At 41.6% G+C, this 25,067-nt stretch overlaps 2 protein-coding genes across 4 annotated transcripts in view; one reads left to right on the top strand and one right to left on the bottom strand.

Annotated features, from left to right (window-relative positions):
• si:dkeyp-23e4.3 (rho GTPase-activating protein 7) overlaps window positions 1-16,855 on the top strand; it is a 113,858-nt gene extending 97,003 nt beyond the window's left edge. For all 3 annotated transcript variants that reach the window (XM_038708719.1, XM_038708721.1, XM_038708720.1), the window contains 8 exons: window positions 2,117-2,276; window positions 2,548-2,746; window positions 3,707-3,920; window positions 7,133-7,247; window positions 7,356-7,592; window positions 8,418-8,641; window positions 9,610-9,783; window positions 15,172-16,855. In XM_038708719.1, coding sequence (XP_038564647.1) covers window positions 2,117-2,276; window positions 2,548-2,746; window positions 3,707-3,920; window positions 7,133-7,247; window positions 7,356-7,592; window positions 8,418-8,641; window positions 9,610-9,783; window positions 15,172-15,280 — 1,432 coding nt within the window. In that variant the 3' untranslated portion in view covers window positions 15,281-16,855. The remainder of the gene's footprint in view (window positions 1-2,116; window positions 2,277-2,547; window positions 2,747-3,706; window positions 3,921-7,132; window positions 7,248-7,355; window positions 7,593-8,417; window positions 8,642-9,609; window positions 9,784-15,171) is intronic.
• A 7,655-nt stretch (window positions 16,856-24,510) lies between these two features.
• The window catches only part of rars1 (arginyl-tRNA synthetase 1), a 38,210-nt gene continuing 37,653 nt past the window's right edge, over window positions 24,511-25,067 (bottom strand). The window contains exon 15 of the mRNA XM_038708112.1: window positions 24,511-24,844. Coding sequence (XP_038564040.1) covers window positions 24,735-24,844 — 110 coding nt within the window. The 3' untranslated portion in view covers window positions 24,511-24,734. The remainder of the gene's footprint in view (window positions 24,845-25,067) is intronic.

Consider the following 25,067-nt stretch of genomic DNA (forward strand, 5'->3'; position numbering starts at 1 on the left):
TATTGGGGGGGGGGGGGGGGGGGGGTACTCTGTGGAAGCAGGTTTAAAAGCTTCCTGTAGTTTAGGTGTGCTGTGTTTTAGCATTACAACCTGCTCCAGTTTACAGAACACATCACATGAAAGGAAGGGAACAGAAATCAGAACGTCAAGTTAACGTTCTAATGAGCTCAAACTCAAATGCAAATGTAAATTCTTTTTTGTGAACCTCAAACTGGATTAAGTGACGATAATACAATTTAGACACATTGTCCTCTTTTATTTCATCATACAAAATTTGGCAAGTTGAGGCAAGTGGAATTACTTTTTGTAGAGAGATGGTCGTTTTTTGGGAAGGTTTGGGAAAGGCATTAGCCGTGGTGAACTAAGAACAACTTGAGCCAATGTTATTTCATTGGTTGGATTCTGTAAGGTCTCTGAAAAAAAGGTCAAGTGAAGACTGATGTGTCCATAAGAAAACTCTGGCAGAGAGTTAGATGAGAAGATTGATACCACTGTCGTCAGTGCCCATTAAATATAAAGCTACAGCTACCTCAGCACAAAGACTGGAAGCTGGGAAAAAAGCTTGCCTGGATCTGGCACTAATTCACCCATTATATCTTGGTTGTTTATTCCATACAAAAGCCCAGGTGTAAAAACAAAATTTGCATTTTATGGGTGTTTATGTGCAGGACATTTGCCTGGCAGCTGCTCTGAGCCAAGAAACAGACGAGCCTGTAGGCAGATTTTGTCATGTTCACACAAAGCCAGGCAGCCTTTTCCCCATATTTCCTTTGTGTAATATGTCTTTGTGCTAAGCTAGCCTTATATTTAACAGACAGACACGAGAGTGGTATCAATTTTGTCATTTTAATTTTACTTGTATCGGTACATTGTTGGATCCAACTATACATTTATCAGCTATACGCGCTTAACCTCTAGAGGGTCGAAGGGGGTTGAATCCAGTATAATTAAATCAAGACAGGTCAAGAGTAACTTATTTGTAAAAGTCAGACATGAACACACATCGAGTAAAAACTGGATGTTACATTTAGCTGATGCTTTTATCCAAAGCGACTTTCAATTGCTATACATGTCAGAGGTCTCACGCCTCTGGAGCAACTATCAGTTAAGTGTCTTGCTCAGGGACACAATGGTGGATGTATCACAGTGGATTTGAACCCAGGTCTCTCACACCAAAGGCATGCGTCTTATCCACTGCTCCTTCACCACCCTATTTTCTGTCACTGCAACACCATTAGGCCCAATGCTCCAGCAAAAAAAGAACAAAACCTCCTCGGGCTTCAACAATTAGTTCAACAAGTGTTAGATGATTAAAAATACAGCAATTAATTGCTGATTGGGACGGCTGATACACTTTCCCTTAAAATAACCACTTTGTTTAAAAGCCACTGTTAGATATGGAAGAAAAAAAGATAGAGAGAGAGTGAGAGAGAGCTGAAAAGCATTTAGAGTGCATGTTTGATGACCATTTTTTCTTTGTGAATGGTCTTTGGTGAAAGCTACGGGGCTGACGTTTTTTTTATATAGAACTTTTAGGATGATGAGCCAAGTGGAGAGGCTGTTTCATTACTGATTGTTGGAGTGCTGTGGATCTCTTTTTTTGTATTTTTTTTTTTTAAAACATGACTATTACTAGACTGCAGTTTTATCCAGAGTGCACTCAGCCCTACAGTTGGAAGCTAAAAAGCATAGCAGCTTTCTGCGCAATTTTCAAAAAATCAGCAGTTGAGTTTTTGGGTCCCCTGCATTTGGAACAACATAAGTGTCCAAAAGAAAAGAAAAATATGTCACTGGTATTAATGGTTAAAAGGTTGCTGACAACCGTTCAGAAAATTTTCAACTCTGCTCTCTTTGATTATTGTCTGTGGTTTCTCCGTGCCTGCATGCTTTTCCTGCAGAGCTGATTTGAGGGACTTATATAATCAAAAAATGTTTATTTGGCTCCACCTTCAAAGGGAAACACATCCAACAGCAACCAAGTTAAGCATTTTTTTTTTTACACTTGACTAGTTGAGATTAAAAATTCCCAGGACATTTGCAAAACAAGCACTAGTTTTGATTGCTTCTTAAAAATCGGAGAAGTGCAGGATCTAATGGATGTATCTGTCATCTGCAGGACTGTTCCTAAACAGCTGAGGAAGACCAAGATGGTGGACGTGAAAGGCCGGCGGGTCTTTGGGGTTCCTTTGCTTTTGAGCGTCCAGCAGACGGGAGAGCCACTTCCTCCCAGCATCCTCAGAGCACTGGTCTACCTGAAGACCGAGTGTTTGGACCAGGTAATGGAGCAAAAGGCTTACAGCAATTTTATACATGATACAAATTTCTAATGAAATAATTTTAGTGGTAACAACCAGTAGCTTACAGAATACAATGAGCATTTTTATAATAATAATAATAATAATAGTGCATTTTTTTGATACTTACATACAATTAAAGTAAAAACGTTTAGACCAAACAAAAAAATTTGAAAGAAAAATAACAGAAAATTTCAAGGATTTTTGTGTTTTTATTTATTTTTTATTTAATTTGCATTGTGTTCTCTCTTAGGTGGGTCTTTTCCGGAAGTCAGGGGTAAAGTCTCGTATCCAGTACCTCCGTGATCTGGTGGAATCTGATCCGGGTGGTGTTTCCTACGATGGTCAGTCTGCTTTCGACGTGGCTGACATGGTGAAGCAGTACTTCAGAGACCTGCCTGAACCCATCTTTACCAGCAAACTCTGCGAGTCCTTTCTCCACATTTACCAATGTGAGCACAGTTACTGTTATCATGTATCTAGCATTGAGAAGATTACATTTTTACTTACGTGGGTTCAAACCCCGGTTGCCCCGGCCTTTCTGGAGTTTGCATGTCACTTTAGGTGTGAATGTGTGTGGTTGTCTATGTGTACCCCGCCTTTCGCCCGATGTCAGCTGGGATTGGCTCCAGCCCCCCCGCGACCCTGTACACAGAATAAGCGGTTGATGGATGGATGAGGGCATATTAGGGCAACTGTATATATATTTTTGAAATGATCTCAAAATTTGGAGATTGAAGATGTAAATTTATGAGATTAAACGCACACATTTGCGAGAAATAAACACAATTTTAAGAGGATCTTTGGTGGGATATTCTTTAAAATTTAAAATGGTACATTTATTAGATAAAACTCACAAATTTGCAAGAGATTATTTTTAGATATTCTTTAAAATTTAAAGTGGTAAATTTATGAGTTGAAACATAAATTTGGGAAAATAAACTGACAAATTACATGAAAAAAACATACTGTATTATTGGATATTGTCTGAGATTAAAATGGTACGATTATATTTTGTATAAATATTTAGAATATCAATTATTTAGCGGGATATTCTTTATATTTAAAGTGGTAACATCATGAGAAATAAAACTCATAAAACTCACAAATTTGCAAGAAGTTTGAGACAAAAACTTGGATATTCTCTGAGATGAAAGTGGTAAATTTACAAGATAAAACAAACACATTGACGACAAATACACTCCTTTTTTCACAATATTAACTTTTCCTTTAGTGCCACCAATGTATTAGTAGCTATCTAGCAATGTAAAAACCAACCCAAACTTACAAGGTTAATTTGTTTGTCCCCCTCTCCTTTTCTTATTTCATCGTGTTTATGAATTGGAAAAATGTAATCATGTATACTACACTGCTAAAATTGAAACATTAACTGGACATTGTTTTGCTTGCAGATTTTCCTAAGGATCAGCAGCTGGTTGCGGCTCAGGCAGCCATGTTGCTGCTTCCTGTCGAGAACAGGGAGGCGCTGAGAACGCTGCTGTTCTTCCTGCGGGACGTGGTGGCCTGCGTGGACGAGAACCAAATGACTCCAACCAACATTGCAGTATGTCTGGCGCCGTCGCTTTTCCACCTCAACACCCTAAAGAGAGACGCCAATGCACCAAGGTGAGCTTAAACCACGGACACTGCCTTTAAAAGTAATGTTAGTGCCACAAAAGAACCTGCATCAGTTACCTTTTTAGTTGTTTTAATTTGTTAACCATCTTGTAAAAACCGAGGTCATGTCTTTTTCAAATTATGGACATTTTATTTAGGCTGTGTCTGACTCACATAGTCACAGTTACATAAGTCTTAACAGCTGTTACATAACACCTCTGCTGTTAAGTGTCCACTCTGTGTGTTTTGCTTTAATTTGATTTAGCAAATTGTTTATATGATATTTCATCAGGAGTTTATTTTCTGATAACATAGCTGTTAGTGCTTTTGATCTGTTATTTGAGTGTCCTTGAACACTTCACTACGTACAGTTTAAGAAGTAGCCTCTGCTAACAACTGTAATACTTTGTGATTATGATGTAATTTTGAAACTGACCCAGTATTTAATGTTTCAGATAAATGAGCATAAGTTTTAAATCTCTACAAGTAGTTTTTTTATAGTGCACTGAAACCATATTTTTTTTTAACACCCTGGGTCTACTTTTTGTATTTTTACTAGTTCTGGTAGCCATTTCTTTCAGTTATCAGAATATTTCACTTACCAAGTTAATTGCTGAGAGGCCAACAGGACAGGAAAATTATCAGGATATGATTGAATTCTGTCAAAGTTCTCTGCAAAGAAAGCTGAAAAAAAAAAAACTTTTCATTTCGTTACCCCTACAGGATAGTTCTTACTTTCTTACTAGCGTCTGATTTAGCTTCAGACCCCGACTTCGCCTCTGGTTAGCTGTTAGGTTGACATTTTGGTGGCATAGAAAAATACAGTTCTTCCTCCTTTTGTTGCTTCGTTAGACGTCATGTTTTCAAATTTCTCACAGATCACATCACCTCTGGATCAGATCCAGCTGTTAAACCCTCACTCTGTGTGATGAAAAGCTGTCAGCACACTATACACAGAAAACGCATTACATAACCTCCACCAATTTCCACCTGCCCTCAACTTCACACCGTGATTTGAAAGATATTTTCTCTCTGCTTTTTAGCTGAGAATCCTGCTGGGCAGGAAGTTAGAAATTACTGAGACTGTTGCAAATGATAATGGTTATCCAATCAGTGTCTGCACATCATTTATCTGAGCTCAGAGATTGTACTGCGCTGGTGTCTTCGCTGTATTAATACATTAATGCCTTCTTAGCATCAGTGTAAGCAAACATTGTGTGTTGTCATGTCTCACACACCCAAGCTCGCTCAAGTAAAAAGAGACATAAATGAACTTGAAATGATAAAGCTGACGTTATTCTATGTGTTTTTCTTATTGTCAACAAATCCAAAGAAAGACCAAAGTCAACAGTGTATCTCAATACTTTCTGACTTCCTGTCTGTGGCTCTTAGCTGGGAGCCCGTTGGTTCCTACCGAAGATGTAAATATATAGTTTCATTGTTTTAAAGGCTCAGTTCCTAAAACAGCTGCTCACTGTAGTTTTTATCCAACAAACAGGAGGAAATAGCGCATTTGTTGTGTCGGAGTAATCCACATGTGGCGCTCTAGTGAGCATTTGGGGCAGCAGGACGGTGCATGTGAAGTAAACTACAGTGAGTGTGTTCATGATGATGAAGGAACAGGTCACCCAGTGTACCATGACATGTTTTCAATAGTTTATGGACAACAATGGAGCTTTTATGGCACAGAGGAACAGTACTTGTTAGTAGGATGCATTCATTGTTGGTTCAACCTTCCCTCCTGCTTATTACTTAGCCTCCTTCATCTTAAGACTCCCCTCCTCTCTCCCTCTTTAACCTTGCGTCCCTTCTTTCCATACACATTTTGTCATCCATCTTGTTTCCTTTTACCCTCCTCTTTAGCTGTTCATTCTGCCATAATTCTTTTCTCCATCCACGCTCACATCATCTCTCTCTCACCCACATTTTTCTTTCGCTCTGCTCGTCTTCCTCCCCTGATATCCCACTCATCCCTTCCTCGTTTCACCTCCTCCTTGTTTTCTCTTCTCATTCTTGTAATCACTCTCCGCTCACTAACTCCTCTTCTTCCTGTACTTTCCTCCCTTCCTTTCATCTCCACCTCTTCCCTTTTCCACTTTGGTTCTTTTCCTCTCTTCAGGCTGACAGGACAGTAGATGGAAATGACATAACGACACAATCAGCACTTTGTGCCTCCCTGCGACTGGAAGCCAAAGTCCCCGCCTGTCAGAAATCACGTCACACTTTGTGGTGGGAACAATAACTCGGGAAATTGACTTCTGCTCGCAGCTGTTCTCCCGCAGATCTATGAAATCTCATCTCGGCGTCTTTTTGCTCATGTTTCTGCTGTGACAGAACTCACCACTCCTACTGTGATATATACTTTTTAATGGTCTAACTACCCGTCCAACCAGCTCGATTTGTTTCAAATGTTGGTGTCTAACTTAACAGTTTTTCTGCGCTGAAAAGAGTGTGTGCTGTTTGATATGACAAAACGCTCTTCTAACTTTTTCGTATTCATCAGAAACTAAAACAACTTAAAAGATAAAACTTCATATCAAATAAAATCAAGGAAAACAACTTCCTGTGAGTATCTGTCAGTTTCCAGTAAACCCCAGCGATGCAACTAAAAAACTTTCCAAAATAACCCCAATCTGTCAGTTACAGTAATTGTGAGCAGGGCTGCTGATTCCTGTCTGCTGCCTGTATACACTGCTTCGGCTGACTGGCACAGACACACACTACCTGCACCGTGGAGCTGCCATCACTGCTGTGAAGGCGACGTGTCAAACGTTTCACACCCTCTTTCTATTTCCTGTCAATGTTCCCAAAACTGTAAAAAAAAAAAAAAAACCAAAAAAAAAAACAACAACACACACACTGGAAATAAAAACTCCAGAGAGATGTGTAGCAGCCGTCTATCCTCCCTGTCTGACATTTTCACGGTGGTTCATTACTTTGTGTTCCTCTCCCATGAATCATCTCACGGCCCCTCAGATGAATCATGTGATCTCTTGGAGGGGCCTGAGCCCCTGTTTGGTAAACACTGGATTAAACTAGCTACAATAACTGTACATAAAGTAGTTACATTTAGCTAATAATAATTAACAAATGGAGTGTTTTCATAATGTGGTATTGATACTTTTATTTAAGTAGTTCTTCCACCATCGGATTTCAGTTTGCTGCCTTTAATTCAGGACAATAGAAGTGACCTTGACCTTGTTCCTGTGTTGCTGCTGCAGGTCGAGTCACAGGAAGTACAGCCTGGGCCGCCCAGACCAGCGGGACCTGAGTGAGAACCTGGCTGCCACCCAGGGCCTGGCCAACATGATCACCGAGGCCCAGAGACTCTTCCAGGTACACAAACCTACAGCTTGCTGCACAATGTGGTTTTTTTTACTGTAGAAAACATTTTTGAAGCCAAAGCTGAAAAGACATTAACAAATAACAAAATCCTTTCTGTAGCTTCCAGAGTTCTGGCCGGGTCAGTGTTTAAATGCTGCAGGCCCCACTGAGGACTTCCTCTCTGGGGAGGGAGGAGGTCTGGTGTCCCCCAGTCAGAGTAGAGGTGAGGAGGAGCAGGAGGAGAGAAGGAGGAAGCTGCAGCTGAGCACCCAGGACCTCCTGAAGGAGGCCAGAGAGAAGAGCCGAGACTGGGAGAGCCACCCAGCTCCAGAGCATGTGGAGCTGGCCTTCAAGAAGGTAAATGGAGGGAGGAAAGTGGGAGTTAGGCCTACAGAGATGTTTCACTTCCATACTAATTTAAACCAAAGTTTCTTTGGGCATTTTATACCTTTAGTAGATAGCCCCAACGGACACATGACAGGAAATGAGAAATAAGAGTGTTATTTCTGTCTATGGTCATGTCTCACCCCCTTAGCTTAGTCCATCTTAATACAAAACCCACATGCTAAATGTACATGGAAGACTTGCTGGTAGGTGTAATCATTTCTCCTCTCCATACTGGCCGTGAAGCGATCCTTTCCTAATCCACATTACTATGTAAGATGCGTCAGGAGCTAATTTGAGGCTTCAGCAGTCTGAGTTAACCAGCAGAGTTGGGATGATTTGGCTGAGTGCAGGTTTATGGACAGTAGGTCGTCCAAGCAACAAATCTTCATGCTACTACCAGGATGCATCCCTCGACCACAGCTAAGAAAAAAAGCTCCCACACAGTTTCCCTGATTGTTTGGTGCCATGATTATCTGTTCTGCAAGGCTCGCTAGTTTTCTCCATTTTGTGTTAGAGAAGAGAACAACCGTAGCCCAACTGACTGGGCGGGCATCAGAGCATGCAAAGTCAGACAGAGCAGACAATGGTCTGAATTTTGGACAACACATATTCAGTCCTACAGTGTACACATAGCATGCCAGTACCACATTAAGATGGACTTCAAATCAGAACTAATAAATAAAGTAGGCAAAGAAGAAGTGAAGGAACAAACCATCTAATCAAGATTAAGAGTTAGTGTGCATAGAGGAGCGTCCTGGTGGCTCCATTTAATTCTGATTCTCTACTCGTCTGCAGATGGACGACGGCTGCCCACTGTGGATGTGGCGTGGCTCCGTGGAGGTGGATGCCCCGCAGAGGGAGCTGCTCCACCGGCTGCTGAGGGAGCAGGAGCGGTGGGAGGGACTTCTGCACAAGGCCACCGTCATACAGACCTTGTCCAAGGACGCAGAAGTTTACCGTTACCTCCTCCAGGGCGATGGCCTGGGCTCCCGGCCACCACAGGAGTACCTGCTGCTCAGGTAATGAGGCAAGGCAAGCCCCAGGCTTCACGGGCCTCTGGGTCCTAACCTGCCGAGCTCTACAGAGCTGGGAGGACGGAGGAGTCAAAGCCAAAAATACTCGTGTGTCACTTTGATTTAAAGTTGGAGACAGTAGTCTGTTTTTTGTGTGCGTGTGGTATGAATGGGGTTGATGAAATTTTAATCCAACCCTGAAGTCAGATGAGACATGACAGTATCTGTGTTTGCAGCTGGATCACATCACACTGTGTACCTCTGTCCTATTTCCTCTGCATGACAGCGTACATGAACTCTGAGTTACCCCTGAGTGAGACATTAAAACACATCACAAAGACATTTTCTTTTTCTTGGCAAGTCCCAGCAACTCCAAGAAAAGATTCCACGCGTCTCAACACTTTCCGAGGCTCTGGTTTAAAGGCTCAGTAGTATCCTAAAACAGCCGGTGACTGTAGTTTTTAGCAAACGTTAGTCAAACAGGAGGAAATTGTGCATTTGTTGGTTGTAGGTTGGCAACAGTGTGGCTCATTGATGGGTTTTTGGGCAATGACGGAGCTCTATGGCACAAAGATCTATCAGACTTTGAATACACACACACACAATATTTATGTCTTTTCATGGTATTTGTTTCTGACAGTACATGTCATCGTATCTTTACTTATCCTTTGAAACAGCTTTGGAGGCATCCTACTGGTCGAAGGAATGTATTATAAGATCAGTTCTTCCCAGGTTGTCATTCTCTGTTTTTCCAGTGTGTCTCAGTGGCCAAATGTAGAAAGACAGACAAAATTAGAAACTGTTCAATCAAATGCTTGCATTTTATTGAACGGTTTCATTTGACATAATACAGAGGGGTTAGGGTTTAAATTGCATACAGTCAACAGCTAAACTAAAGTCCGGTTGTAATCAGATTGACTGCAGTCACATTTATGTGCACGACTTCCTGAAAATCTCTTCTCGCTCCTTTTCAGGACCTGGCAGGCGGACCCGTCCTCCGGCCCTCTGTACCTGTCCTCTGTATCCACAGAGCAGCCTGAGGTGCTGTTAGAGGGGGTTAGGGCTCAAGTCCACTCCTGCCTCTACTTGCTGGAGCCCACAGGAGCCAGGAAGACCCGACTGACACACCTCTGCCGCACAGATACCAGGTGAGGAAACAGAGGAAAGAAAAGGTGAAATTGAGAATTTTCGCCCATTTTACAAATTAGTTTGAGCCTGTGATGGCTAAAGGCGAGTTAGTGAGGGAGGAGAAGGTAAATGACTCACCTAGTCATATTGAATAACTGCCAGGATGCAGGCAAAGCTGTTATTTCATTAACAGAGGGGACAGTGAAAGAGGAGGAGCCGAGGCTGCAGTAAACGTTGCAGTATGCGTGAAGGATAGCTGCAGGAGAGAAACAGCCAGGAGATATATTATACTGAGATTAAGAAAATGGGAGGACACATTTCAAAAGGGGATTATTTTCTCACATACCCATACTGGTGTGAGGCCGTGCAAATAGTTTCATCCGTCCATGTTGAGATATCTTATCTATCCTCTGCTGCCACCCCGATACAACGGAGCTGGATGGAGTTTTATTTGTGCTCCTAAAAACATTGAAAATTTTAATTTGATTAATTTCCCGAGTCAAGAACCAGTCGTACGAACAGATTAGTGCATAATATCATGAGTGAATAAAGAGAACTTACATTCACCAATTTTCTCCCATTTTTGGTTACAAACAAACAAAATACAAGACTGGTCGAGACCTGTCGCACGAGTAATGTCCACATTGACGAAACACTTGTTTTACGTCGGAATTACAAGGTTTTGATCTAAATGAATGAGGAGTTGTTACTGAAATTAGCAAAAATATACTGTACACCTATCATTGGCATGGCAACTCATGGCAGGTGTCGGGGGAACATCCTGTTGCACAGTATTTGTTGAATAACAATCTCCTAATCTATGTCACGGATCACTTTGCTTCACAAAGATTATTTTTATTATCTAACTTAATGTGAAACTAATGTCTCAGTTACTCTAGATGATCCACAGAAACCTCGCTCAACAGTTTTCACGGAAAATACTTGAAATAGTCCCAGTGAAAACTGGGAAATGGTACTGGGGTGGAGGCAGAAACTGGAACCTGATATCTCCAAACCTCGGAATATAAAACCAAAATTTGCGTGACTAGAAACTACTATGAATAAGAAATTCTAACATGGTTGAAGTTACACTTTAAACACGTTTTTTTATGCACATTTAGTGTTATTCATAAAGAAAGCCACCCCATAGCATGATATGGTGAATGGTTTAAAAAGCCCAATCTCAGCTGTGTGTCCTGTGTTAATGACTTAATTTCTTAACATTAAAATATCAGAATGGCCCTTAAATTCAAGACAGGAGTAAAACCAAGGGCAAAGTGAGCTGCAGGAACTACAGAGAGGCTGAGAGGATTTAAGGCTGTGAGAAGCCTATTAAAAGAAATATCTGGAGAGAGCACTTAGTCCATCTCATCTGTCTTAATTGAGCCTGTTCTGTGTTTTTGACCTCTGCCAGCATCTATCTGCAGCACAATCACAACCTCCCTGTAGGTGAGCACAGAGAAAGATGAGGAGAAGGAGCAGCCCTCCTTCTCATGATTCATGCCCTTTGAAACTAAGTTACTGCAGATTTTCTGCTGCTTACATGATCAATTTGACTCTCGGCGGAGCCCTGCAGCTCTATTTGTCTCAGTTGATTAAATGAAATGAACCTCCGTGCGACAGAAAACAGGTGGCAGCAGTGCTCTCACAGAAGCACAGGTTCATACCACGTCTGTCATTAAACTTCACTGTAGGTTTTTTTTTTTTGTTCCTATTCCCCGACAGCCCGGACGGCGGGAGAAAGCAACTGCAGATTTGGTCAATTCAGTTATGAGCACGTACAGTGTTTCCTCAGCACAGATTCAATATAACGGACAGCGCAGGGAGGCTGAGGGATGGGAAAAGAGATGAAAGGCTCATAACAGACAACTGTGGAGGCTCATTCATGCCAGACACACACACAAATGCTTTGTTTTAAATGTGTTGTAGCTAAATATAAAGTACAGTTTTGGTCTTACCTCATTAAAGGCAGTATGCTTAGAAATGTCCGAGTCGGTACCGCTGTACTTAGCATTTAGCTCAAAGCTCAACCTAACACTGACTTAACAGGTAAAATATTTAGTTCACAGTCTTAGGCTCTATCCACACTACTACGTTTTTGTTTAAAAACGAAGAGTTTTAAAATGAATACAATCTCTGTCCACACCAGTCTTTTAGCTGTGTATCAGAACTGATCTGCGTCTATATTAAAACAACTGAAAACGCACACCGAGTGGCCGTTCACGTACACTGGGCATGCACGTGCCGGTGCATCCATGAAGTAGATGGTCTACTCCACAGTTGCAGAAGATTTGGCAAAAGAATAAAGAAATACAGACGAAGAAGAGCGTCTATGTCATAGTTTTTAAAGTCCTCTATTTTCACCTGTCTGCACTAAAATACTACCCCGGAGTTTTAAAATGAAAGCGTATTAGTGTGGATGGCCCCTTTGTTTAGCATTTGCAAGCTAGCATCTGCTAACTAGCACAAAAAATTCTGACCTGATCACAGTGTTATGTGGTATTATGCTCATTTTCAGGTTCAAAATCTTATGTAGGGGTTGAACCAAAACAGGTTTACATGGTTTAATTTTCAAAAAACACCATATTTTGTTTCATACTGCACATTGCTGCAGCAATTCTTTGTTGGGAGTTGCACATGCGCAGTTCCTACTTAAGGACTACTAGCCAATCAGAAGCAGAGTAGGGTGGGTCAGCGAGAAGCCGGTAAACATCTTTGGTTCAGCTGTACATGTTGCCGACCAGCTTGGCAACATGGACTGGAGCAAGAGTTTCAGAGTGGTGAGTTATTAATCTGTAACAAAAGTATCTTTCATCCATAAAGTTTTAACTGAGCTCTGTCTCTACATCACAGGAACAACTTTATGTCCACTGACTGCCTGGAGGGTAGCTAGTGTTTGGCAGGGAGAGGAGAGCTGTGTGCTGCAGCTCACTGTTTCTGAGGGCGTGTCGGAGTAGCCGCTTGGCGAGCGTTATATGAGGCGCATTTTTAAAGGGAAGCTGCTCATACACAAAAAAAGTTTATCCTAAGGAGAACATGAATGTTGAATTTGAGGCAATAGTTAGAGATATTGCACTCAAAAGCACAAGTGTGTACCTCATGGTGGCGTTAGAGAAAAAATTTGGGGCTCACCAAAGTCATAAGGATTGTTCCTGTGTGGTAAAATCAGAACAAAATTTCACAACAATCCATCCAACAGTTGTTGAGATATTTCACTCTGGACCAAAATAGCGCTGCCGTCCATAGAGCCATGCTGTTAGCATACCACGTCAAAATTTTGTATTACTACGTCAGAATAATGAATTACTGGCTCATAATTCTGCCTTACTGTCTCATAACTCTGACCTCGACAGTCAAAACTTTGATTAACTTGTAATTCTGAACCAGTATTTCATGATTTCAACCATCAGTAAGTCAAAATCGCAGTCATAATATTGATTTAGAAATCCTCACAGTCAGTCACAGATTTGATTTACTAACCTTTTTCTTTTTTTTTTGAATAGTTTTTATTTCTGTGGAATGAGCTTCCATGAGAATCAGACTGAACTTGAATTGAAGCATCTGAGAGAGAAAATGGTGACTCATTACATAAGAAGGAAGAAAGACAGACTTGATCTATAACTGTGATTATCGCAGCGGGCTTTTAGTCAGCCCTGTACAACTGAAATGAAAGGATCACTTCAGCACACATTATTTCGCAGCCTCAGTCTCTTTCCAATGCTCTGATCAGTATGTGCTGAATACAGAACAGGGTGTGTTTGGAGTGATACAGAACAGGCCAAGAGCTGAACTACTAACGTTATCAAGTACACACACATTCACATTTTAGGCATTTAGCTGAAACTAGCGTGCAGAGGTGAAATAAGCTTCAACTCCATGATCATTTACAAGCAGCCAGCAGGGGTCTTGAGCCACACCGGCCTGCCAATGCTGCTGTTATGCAAGAGTGATCATGTAAGAAAGAGAGGGAAAACACCCAGAGGGATGGATGCCTTCACTCTTTCCTTTGTCACTTTGTCGCACCTTTAATTTCCTCCCTCCGAGCTCAAGCTAAATGTCTGTGGTGCGCCCGGCTGTCTTGGGCTTATTTGCAATGACATTCATTTTAAGTGCTTGTTAGCTTTCAAGGCAAGACAACAGATCCACGGCATCAAGGTCAACAGGGCTTTGTTTTTGTTTTTTTACAGTGCAGGCCTGTGAAACAGATCCTATCACCTCCAGAGGAAATTAAATACGTTATGACCTCAGTGAGTGATTGAGTGAGAAACATCAAGGATGTTTTCTTTGGACTGGAGTCCGCCCTGAAACTGCAGTAAAAGCAAAGTTCAGAATATAATTTTATAAATGCACTTTTATATGTGCTGCTCTTAGCAGTAAATATTGCAATGTGTTACCAAAAATGTGATACTGTCATTACACACCTTTATCACACCAGACATGCTGACTTGTAATGCTTGAAAAGCACAGATGTAACAAAAAGCACAACCTGTTTTTTTAACACGTGAATCTACTGATAATGCAGGTATCACTAGTAACACAAACAAATATTAACAACAGCAGGGGTAACTATTATAATTATTCAGCTATTTTTTCAAACAGTCACAAAAACACAGACATCGAGAGCAGGGGTAACTCATAAAAGGTACAACTACTAACATTCATGATGGCTCTGCTCCATCTAATTGTCTAAGTAAACCCGCACCGACACTACCTGTCCCAGAGCACCTCAATGCAACACAGTCATTATTATTAATGTCATTAGCTCCACCTTTGCTTTACCTGCTACGGCGACTCAAAATGTGTCTTGTGAAAAGGGAGCGGATGCTCATCTCTTACAGGAGATATTGAGAAAAATATTTGATCTCTTAAAAGTCATCTTAAAATATAAAAGCACAGAACTGTTTCACCAGATGTAGCTTGAAAGATTGGACTTTCCTTTCAGCACTATCTGACATTGCTGAAGTAGCGTTAGGGGATGTAATTTAAACTAGCAGAAAAGCAGAAAACTAAATTACTTTTTGCAGAATACTGCAGTGCGGGAAAAAAAATAACAAAGTTTGCACTTCTTTACCTGCAGTGTTTTAAAAATGCATATGGGAAATGTTTATTCCTGACTAGTATATGAAGATGCATTTATGTTTATCTCAAAAAGCCTTTAACCATGATATAATCTTTAATCTCAAAGGATTTAGAGCATGTGGATGTCCTCTTAATGGGGCTGAATGTCTTTACAAGATACACAATTACCATATGGAAAACACTGTCCTCAACAAACCATGCGAACGGGAAATGTTTTTAACAAGGTATTGAGTTGCAACTCTACCTTCTCAAAAGTTTAGTCTTTCATGAGCATCTATACAAATAAAAAAGATGGAGTCTTATCTGACCTTATCTGTTTTATCTTCCAGGGGCCGGTCACGGGAGTGGCACAGCAAAGTGAGCGGATATCTTCTGGCCTCTGGTCTCCTGGCGATCAGGGACACCTTTAGAGCAGACCACAAAGAGACGAAGATATGAATGAATGCACAAGCGGAAGCTGACCACTTGGGATGATTTAGAGATGTTGCACTAATCTGGCATACTCACCCCTCAACTTCTAGTCTGGTTGAATTCCATTCCCACCTCATGGCAGAAGGCTGGGAATAAAGGAAACTACAGCATCATTTTTACAAGTTTTAAAAGTGAAACTCGTGGCCCAGAGCACAGCAAGCAGGGAAGGTGACCTGTGACGGCTTCCCTAAACCACTTGTTTCTCTCTGGCTTCTTTTTGAGGTTCTGTATGAGTTCGCTTTTTTGTCAGTGACCTTGCAGAATGCCAACAGCACCCCATTCGCACCCTGCTGCCTCTGTTACGCTTCAAACTCAAGTTCACAAAAAAATGCGAGACGAGCTTTGACAAAGGACGTTTTGATGAGAGGATGAAAAGCTGAGGTCTGGTTTGACTTCCAACTAAGGAAAAAGGCAGAGATCGAGCAAGTGGACAGCATGGTGACATTTTCATCAGGAACTGACACTTTTAATTTGTTTTGCCTTAAAATATGTAACCATGCAAACAAGATTCACAATTTTTTAGATGAAAGAGTCATCGTTCGCCATCAAATGCTTTCCTGTAGCAAGAGAAGGGGGCAGGGGATCGAATGGCAGCTGCCTGGGCGAACACAGGAAACAAGGAGAGAAAACATCAGGAAACAGACTTTTAGCCACCAGACAATTGGCTTCAGTGGAAACGACTACAGGAGAAAACCTGGAAACAATGCAGCCACTTGATGATGGGATGTTCTCTCGAGTCTGATGCCCCAATGACAGATTCTGGGAGAAACAAAAACAAATTCGCAACAGGGAGAGCTGCTTCACCTGTAGCTGTTCAAAGCAGAAAGAAACACTTGATTATTTGGGTAAAATCTGAATTATCAATGTGCCAAAGCCAGATGAGCTGAACTGAGACATTTTCTTTTCAAATCATCTGAAACTGTTTCACCTCAAAAGCAGCTGGATCCAGCTGTGACGAGGAATTAGCACAACTTTTTACTGTGGCCTGTTCTATAAAGGGACACACGCGAGACAGTTCAAAGACGAGCGCTATCTACCTCTCCACAGGACGACACCACAGTTGCGTGACTCTGAAGCGCAACAGGCCTCGCCACATGGCGGGTGACGGAGACAAGCCTTTTGTGTGCTTCCCGGCACTGTGACGGTTATCCAACCAGACAACCCACCCCCCCAACCTCCTGAATTTTTTAACATTTGTATTTATTCTGGTCTGTCAAGAGCATGATGTCCACGAATCTCTGTGCTTGTACAGTCTTATTTCATGTGGCGCTTGAGTGTTACTTTACTTTCAAAGTCTGCTTGTCCTACATACTTCAAAGTGTCACAGTTGTGAAGTAGGGCGGGTGTGTGTATGTACAGTAAATGTCTACAAAATCAATTCACTCAAACTCCATTTTTCAGATTATTTAACTTAATGTATATCTAAATACAAATCTCTTATTTAATTTTGAGCTTTTGGAAAATGTTATCTTGTTCGCGTGCGTGTGAAATCTAAATTCATCAGTGCCAAACACCTAATTAAAATGTTTATTTCTCTCTGAATCTGTTTCCTGTTGTTTTTTTACTCTCCTCTGTGACTCGTCTAAGTGCCAAACAGATTACTGACTGTAATTTCAGAGGAAGGTGGGGGGAAACAGCAGGCAGTGTGAAGATGAGGTACCACACTGCGCCACTGAAGCACAAGAGATTAATAAGCCTGGCAGTATGATCGCGCTGCAGACTTCCAAAAAACTCCAGACTCTCACCTCTTTCCTTTTCTCAAGCTCACAACACCCACTTGCATCTAATTTGCATATAGCTCATTTACATATCACATTGATTCATCTCTAAGATCAGATAGTTGAATCACTGATAAACACTCAGTGCAGAGGCACTCAGAGCAAGAGACAGATGCCGAGCAACGAAATGTGATGTAAAAATACTTCTCGTGGAGAGGACATCATGCCCTGGTCTAAACAGGATTTTAAAAAGAGGACTAATTTATGCAAATTATAAATAACAGAAGCACATAAGTGGCTGCAGGCACCTTACATTTCTGTTCAAGTCTGTTGCTTTCATATACAGTAATTATAGCTTTATTTGTATAGCACTTTTTAATATAGGTAACAAAGTGCTTTACAACAACAAATGTAAACCAAATAAGTCAAAAGAAAATGAGAAAAAAGAAAAACAAGAATAGGCCTTACATAGTGGTTTACAACAATCAACGTAAAAACATGAAGAGGTCAATATGATAATAGCTTTTTTGTCAAAAAGTTTCTTAAGAAGGGAGATAAATCGGGGATAGACTCTGGAAGTGTCTACTGGAGGAGATCAGACTTGCAGTGTATATAGGGGCCCTGACAGCAAAGGCCCTGTTCCCTTTATTTTTTAGCCTAGACCTAGAAATAGCTAGCACCGCTCTACCAGAGGATCTCAGTCTGCGTCCTGGCTCATAGGGGGATTCAAGCTCAGAGATACAGCAAGGGGCCAGCCCATGCCTGGCCTTAAAATAATCTTAAAATCATTCCTAAAAGAACCTGGCAGCAAGTGCAAGGACGCTAAAACTGGGGTGATATGGTCACATTTGTGAAGGTTTGCAATGTTAAGTGTAATTTCTACTTTTGCGTTGGGTAGGGGGCTACGCCGTCGCCTGACATGCACCTCCACAAAAATGTAACTACATGTCGGGGCGACTCAGACCGTAAGCACTGTGATTGGTTGGCTGGGTAGCCTCGCAATGCCTCCGAGCCGGCAGGAAGTGCCCCGTGCTTTGAAGTAACTTTTACTAGTGGCCAAGACATCTGCTGTAACACGGTGGATCAATATATTTGACATACAACCACACACAACCCGAATGTGATGCATTCGGTCAATAACATTTGAAAAGGCTATACCAGCCATACATTTACAATTTTACCCCCATTCACGTTAGCGGAGCGCAAAAGGATGTTAGCCTGTTCGGCCGGCAAAAGTCAACACAATGGACGCTGTAGCACTACTGACAACTAGCGTTTGGGGGTGTACTTGCAGAGTGACGGACACGCCGACGCATAAGTATAAATACCTGGCTACGTGCTTAGCCTACGGCGTAGCTACGCACGTAGACCCTTCGCAGGTGTATAAAAGTGGACACCGGGTCTGATTGGGATATAGAGCTGTGTGTCATCGGTGTAGAACTGGACTTTATATTTGCGGATGATATTAGTGAGAGAGCATATAAATGGATTGGTAAATGCCCAAGGACACTTTGACATCGATGCTTTGATCGAGCTGACAATCTTCCGTTTAACATTGTATTTTTTTTTTTTTAAGGACAGGTTCGAGCAGAGCAATTTCAAGACAAGCGCAGACAGAGCCGGTAGTCAGGGAGCTATTTACGATAGCCAACAGTAGGCAAAGTCTTATGGAGTGCAATAAAGAAAAATTTATTTTCTTGAGTACCGGATGGTGCACTCATAACGGCCAAAAAGTTCAGTGTGCAACGCTGGACACTTCTCACCCTCAACAACCGCCATTTTAGCTACGCAGCAGAAGTGGGCGGGACCAACAACACGGGAGAAGCAGCAGAGAGCGAGAGGCCAACAACAGAACGTCTTTTACAAGTTACATACACTATTTCATCAATAAACCCACTTCTGAGAAGTTTTGAGGCGAGAAATCAACTGTGTAGATGTCGAATACTGGCAGTTTTACAAAAATTGATGGTGAATCAAAAATGTGCTCAAACGTTTTTGGCGTTGAGAAATGGTGCCTGCAACGACTGCCGGGGGAAGCTAACGAGCCGGCCTGCCCATCACGCTCACAGAGCCCTCTGGTCCTACGGTAACACAGACCTCTGCAGCCAAAGCAGCAGCTGACTCCAGCAACAAAGGCAGAGGAAACCACAGCTGTAGGATAGTTTTAATGTTCGTACTGCTGTTATTCATTACATTTTGACTAATTTAAATCAAATCAAGAGGCATCTTGCTTGTGATGTACAGAACATTCTTGCCTTGAAAAACAAAACAACAGAAATCGTACGAAAAGGGGACTGTCGTTACTTTATTTTTATTATTATTATATATTATACATTACATTGTTAGTGTATAGTTGTGGTTAGAATACTTGCTTTCTATTGCTTTAATTTTATATCATTCTTATTTATGCACCAATATACCAAAGCAAATTACTTACTATGTTAAAACTTGGCAATAAACCCGATTCTGAGCATTTTATTTTGGGTGATAAAGCCTGGCTGTTATTTTGGAGCTCCGCAGGCGGCATGGAGTATGCTGGGAGTATTGCACAACATTGCGATAGTCATTTCCGGATAGTGCACAACAGCACTGTTAGATTTGAGACAACCCTACCCTGTCAAAATTAACGCACTATGCAAGTAAGTACACAGTGTACGCAGCGTACTGCATGTTAGTATACTCAAGGAAATACCCTCATGATCTCAGGGGGAGATCAGCTTTGGTTTGAGAGGTTGGACATGAGGATACGTTGTGATTAGAGATAACTAGATGCTTATACCGCAGCCATGTACAGTGCTCACAGAGCGATTTATGTTGTGATATAAGCTTATTTAGATTCTTGGTGTTTGATGTGTGTTTGGTGTGGATAAAAATGGTTAGTTTGAGCGTCTAAGTTAGCTGAGCCTCCTAGCTTCACAGAGGTGTGTAGCATGGATAGGGTGATGCAATACTAGTTTCAGACATGAATTTGCATTTTACACGTGCTGCCCCCTGTAAGGCTCTGGAACAGATCAGTTGTGGGACCAAATGCTAGCAGTCTGGGATCAGATTTTCGGCAAAAAATATTTTCGGGTGATGCAAGCAAGTTAGCGTTAGGGGGAGCACCAACCACCCTGTCTAGTGTTTACTTTTGAGTTATGGGCATTCTGAGAGATCAGGGAGGAAAAGTAATTTGCTCGTGCATCATTAACTGCACCACTTTATGTCTTAATAAAGGCCTTCATGTACTCATGGTAAACATGAAGTTTTCAGGCCTTCCATTTGCGCTCTGCTTTACGTACGTCTCTCTTTAGGGAGCGAGCAGGGAGCGAGCATAGGCAGAGATTGCGTGGGTGCGTCCACCCCAGGGCCCCGGGTGGTAGGGGGCCCCGTTCGTGGGCCGTAAAATTTAGCTCTGTTGATGTGGCAGCTCTGCTGTGCTGGCAAAATTCAGCAGTTCTTATCAAATGAAACAGTCTCTTCACTCATGGTTTCAATGGTAAACCACCACAAGAATGACAATTACCAACAAAAAAACACTAGATTCTAAGTAGTAACACGTTTTAATAAACATAAATCATAAAGTAACATTTCTACTTCACAACTCCCTTCCCCCTTGCGCATTATGGGAATTCTGAGGGACAGACGTAGACTGCGCGGTGGTTTATTTACGGCGTCAAAGTCCACAGCAAGATTTTGTTGATTTGATGATTAGTGCTTGCTTCCACTATGATTAAATAGGCTATGCAGTTAAATTGTTTTTTTTTTTGTCTGATTTAACTGTGTTTATTGTTGATATACGATCGGAAGTCTGTACCAGGTATTTTATTTTGAAAATTGACCGGATCCTGTGCCGTTTCTGTGTCTGACTTCCAGCCCAGTTCATCTGCTCTGTGCTGCTTGACGCTGGGACACTTCTGGGATGCGCTGCAGCGCTTCTGGTGTGAGCACAAACATTTAGTAGAATGGCTGCTCCGGCAGCAGTGAAGCAGACGGACTCAGTGGACTTTCGGAGTGAGTCCGGGGTCATGTAAACTTGGTTTAAATGACTTTGTAGCAGGAGGGCCCCATGATGAAGCTCCGCCCCCACTGTGCTGAGAGTCTAGCTCGGCCCCTGTGAGCGAGCGTGGTCGTTGAACCACGGGGCGACTGATTGGGGCAACTGAGTTCAGTCCAGAATATGGCCTCTATCATGTTTAGGCCCAGTGGTGTGTAAAACAAAGAGGGGAGTTTCAGTGAGATGAACTTGAGGTCAAAAGGATAGACAGAAGACAGGAAGATACGAAAATAAGAAAAGATAGTGATATTGTAATAGCTTAACACATGTTGAATTTATCATTTGAATATTCAAAGCAACCAGCCACTACAGCTTGTGTTGTAAGTATAGGCATAGAGGAGTAAAAAAGGAGCAAACCTGCTTAAATGGAAAAACTGGAAAAGTAAAAGAAAACATTTTCTAATGTGGCATTTATTGTATACTTCCACTTAAGGCTGCATTTATCACTTTTGGCCAGTAGGGTTCAGAGAAACATTAAAACAAGCTGAACTATCCCCCGCATCTCCTGCTTAAAGACAAAGTATCATCTGGTCTAGTATTCACTCTCTTCAAGCTCCGTTTTTGGTCTCCACCAACTCCTAAGGGGAAATATCTGGGTCTTTAGCTGCTAAGTGCTCCACTATGTTCACCAGCTCGTCTCTGTGTCTGTCTGCTGCTGCTACAGTCGGCTTTTAGAGATTATCTACTAACGACAGCTGTCTCGTGCAGCTGGAAACAACACTCAGTCATACAGTGAATAAAACCAAAACTATGAGCTAAAAGAAGCTAAAACGGGGCTCTGCAGAGCTGGTAATAATTATCAGTGGGTTCATCACAGTGAGAGACATATTTGACATTAAACAAAGTTGTCTGATCCATTGTGAATCTGAAAATGTTGATTAGTGCAGCTTTAAATACTAGGACATAAAGATTGTAACATCCATGTTTACCTTCACCTCTGGTTTGCACCTCCCAGCTGCACCACCAGGAAGCCCCAAAGCTTCTTCTGAATGCTGAATGAGAGGCGTCTTCTTCAGCAGGGAGGATGCCGCTCCTTCCGTCTCCACAGGCAGCTTTTTTTTTTTTTCTTAAACCACTCGGGCCTTAACAGAGGCAACCTCCCCGTCACCATCCTGCCTCTCTAATCCACCGCGAGACACGAGAGAAAGGGAGTAAATATCAGCTGAGGCCACCGGGTGATGAGATCCGTCTATCCCACTGAGGCGGAGAAACGTTATTGCTTCCGCAGGTGTTATTGAAGCGGCGTGGCAGGCTTTCTCCTCCTGGAGCGACTGTCAAAACACCTTTAACACTGTCCTTCAACAGCAGCTCGGCTCAAGAAAAAAAAAAAAAAAAAACAGCAACTGTGAAAGCTTAATGAATCTTTCATGAAGCTGCTGTGGGAATTATTGCCTGAGAAGGCACTATGATCAGAAAAATAGTCCTGGGACATATGGGATGATGCGGAAAAACCAAAGGAGAGCAGAGTAGATATTTCAAAAGTTTCAAAGAAGGGTCACAGGCATGTGTCTTCCTCTCGGCACGGCTTAAAAACTCTTTCAACAACTATTGTATGAGACTTGTGGCGATTCCTGGAGACATCCAACTTTTGTATCTATGGAAGTGCACAACTGTGTGGTGGGTACAGGCAGACATTACAATTACATGCTTCCAGGCTGCCTCGGAGTGTGTGTGATGTATAATTAACTTCATCAAATTGGTTTGTTTGCCTGGCACTTTGACTTTCTGCAAACAAAGCCCACTTACTCACACGAGTCACGGAAGGAAAAGACTGTAATTGTCGTTATGTAAAAAGCAGCTCAAGTTAAATTTGACTTTCTATACGTCTAAGGGGGGGGGGGGGGGGGGGGGGGGGTTGCGAAGAGTTTGAATGCAAAGTTATTCTCCCAGGCTGATGCTTTAAGCTCAATTGTGTAGATTTTTTTATTTTATTTTTTTACAAGTTACTCTGATGGCTGACGTTGTTGGTAGCAAATGAGACAATCTTCCAGGCATTCTCAGGCCGTGTTGACAACAACATTACTGCACTGCATCAAAAACAACACGCCGCTACCTCCTCATTCATTTCAGTAAAACCCATTTGTTAGCACAGTGGGTGTCCCGATGCAGAAGCAAAGAAACACAGCTGAAATGGATCCATGGAAACTAGAAGCCAACATGCATCAATGTACACAAAACATTTTTAGGCTTAAAGAAACTTCTTAGTGTGAGAAATTCCTAAAAATAAGTGCTATGACCACAGGGCATAACATACCAAAAGTTTTAGAGTCCTAAATTGACGGCTGCTGCAGGTGTTGCGAATTGCAGTCAGTGTTTTGGAAAAATACAACAATAATAATCTTTCCAAAGCAGATCGAGGGAGTAAATAAAAATCCAGTCAACTGCCCAACAAATCTAAATTATCCAATAACACCATCACTTAACAATAAGTTTTAATAATACATTAATTGTTAATGTAATTTTTCAATTTACAATTGTGAGTGATTGGCTAGTGATTGTTTTATTTGTCTTATGTGATAACAAACTGAATATCTTCGAGTTTTGGACATTCAGTCATCTGATGACATAAACTGTGATGGGAAATTTCCCTGCATTCTAACATTTAATAGACCGAACGATTAGTTGATTAATCGTGAAAATGATCAGCAGATTAATCGTTATTGAAAATAATTGCCGTAAACTCTTGGGATGGAAAAATGTTGTTTGCAGTGCCAAGTAAAAAAAGAAAATAAAGGTAATCAGTATCAACATGAAGATGGCGTTTAATGCCAGATAAATAATAGAACAGTCAAAGATTCAATGCTTTGAAAGGAGGAGCCTGATTCGACTGCCAATCTTCACAGAGGTGTAAAGAAACGAGGATCATACCATTTTGGTGATATAGGGGTGCTCAATGTTCAATTTTACATAGAACTACCAGTTTTCTCCCAATAAGTTAATATACAGCCTAATATAAATATCATCATATAATGCTCTAAATATAAGTGTGAAAAGAAAGAAGTGTGTCAAAAAATCCAAAAGCGAGTCGAGTTGAGGTAAGTCGAGGCAAGTTGAGCTGGTACCACCAATGGGTAAGCATCATAAGATGATCTTTTAGATTTTAAGTGCCATTTAGAAGGACTACTAGGACTTCTAGTGGTGAGAAGAGATACAGCCCCAGATCTGAGAGGCCCTGAGGACAGTTGGTCCTAAATGGTAAATGGTCGGTATTTCCGACCTCTCAGAGCGCTCTACACTACATCAAAGAGAACACCAGCAGCTTCACCAACTAATGCGCTGCTGTGGTCGAAAAAGAGCAGCAAGTGCCTTTCAGTCGAGGCTTTTCTCGTCCATCTTTTTGTTCACACATCTAATTTTAAATATGACAACTGGTTTACAGTAATGATGATTGTGGATGAAAGTCATTTCATCCACAATGTGGAAATGATTGACAGCAGACTGGGTGATGTTTTGGTTTCATATTGTTTCTTTAATAAAAAAAAAAGAAATCTTCACATGAAATGTAAATGTAATTTTCTTCCTCTCAGAATGGATACAATAACTTTGTGGAAATTTGTGGAAGTTCAGTTGAGTTTTGGCTATGATGTGAATGAAAGACTCACGATTTTTTTTATCTCAACTTAGATACACCGATGGGTGGCTCAATATGACATCACATCCTGTGACATCACATCCTCTCCACAGGGTTGATGCCCAGGATGTCAAAGCCCTTGGCCATGATGGCGGCTGTGGCTTCACAGAGCAGCATCCTCCACATGTTGATCTTTACCACCTCACCTGGAGAGAGAAACAGAAATTATTTTATTATTTATTCCTTCTAGGGCTGACCCCAAATAGTCGAAGCTTCGATGGGCGGAGCCTGATTCGCCTGTCAATCTCACAGTCGAAGCTTTGCAGCGAAACAAGGATCGTGCCATTTTGGCGATATGGGGGTGCTCAACGTCTGATTTTACATAGAACTACCAGTAAATATGCAAAGCTCTGGCGCAACAAATGTTTT

The sequence above is a fragment of the Micropterus salmoides genome, unplaced genomic scaffold (genome assembly GCF_014851395.1).
Source record: "Micropterus salmoides isolate LMB-PRFRI ecotype aquatic unplaced genomic scaffold, ASM1485139v1 Ms_hic_scaffold_9, whole genome shotgun sequence".
Taxonomy (NCBI): domain Eukaryota; kingdom Metazoa; phylum Chordata; class Actinopteri; order Centrarchiformes; family Centrarchidae; genus Micropterus; species Micropterus salmoides.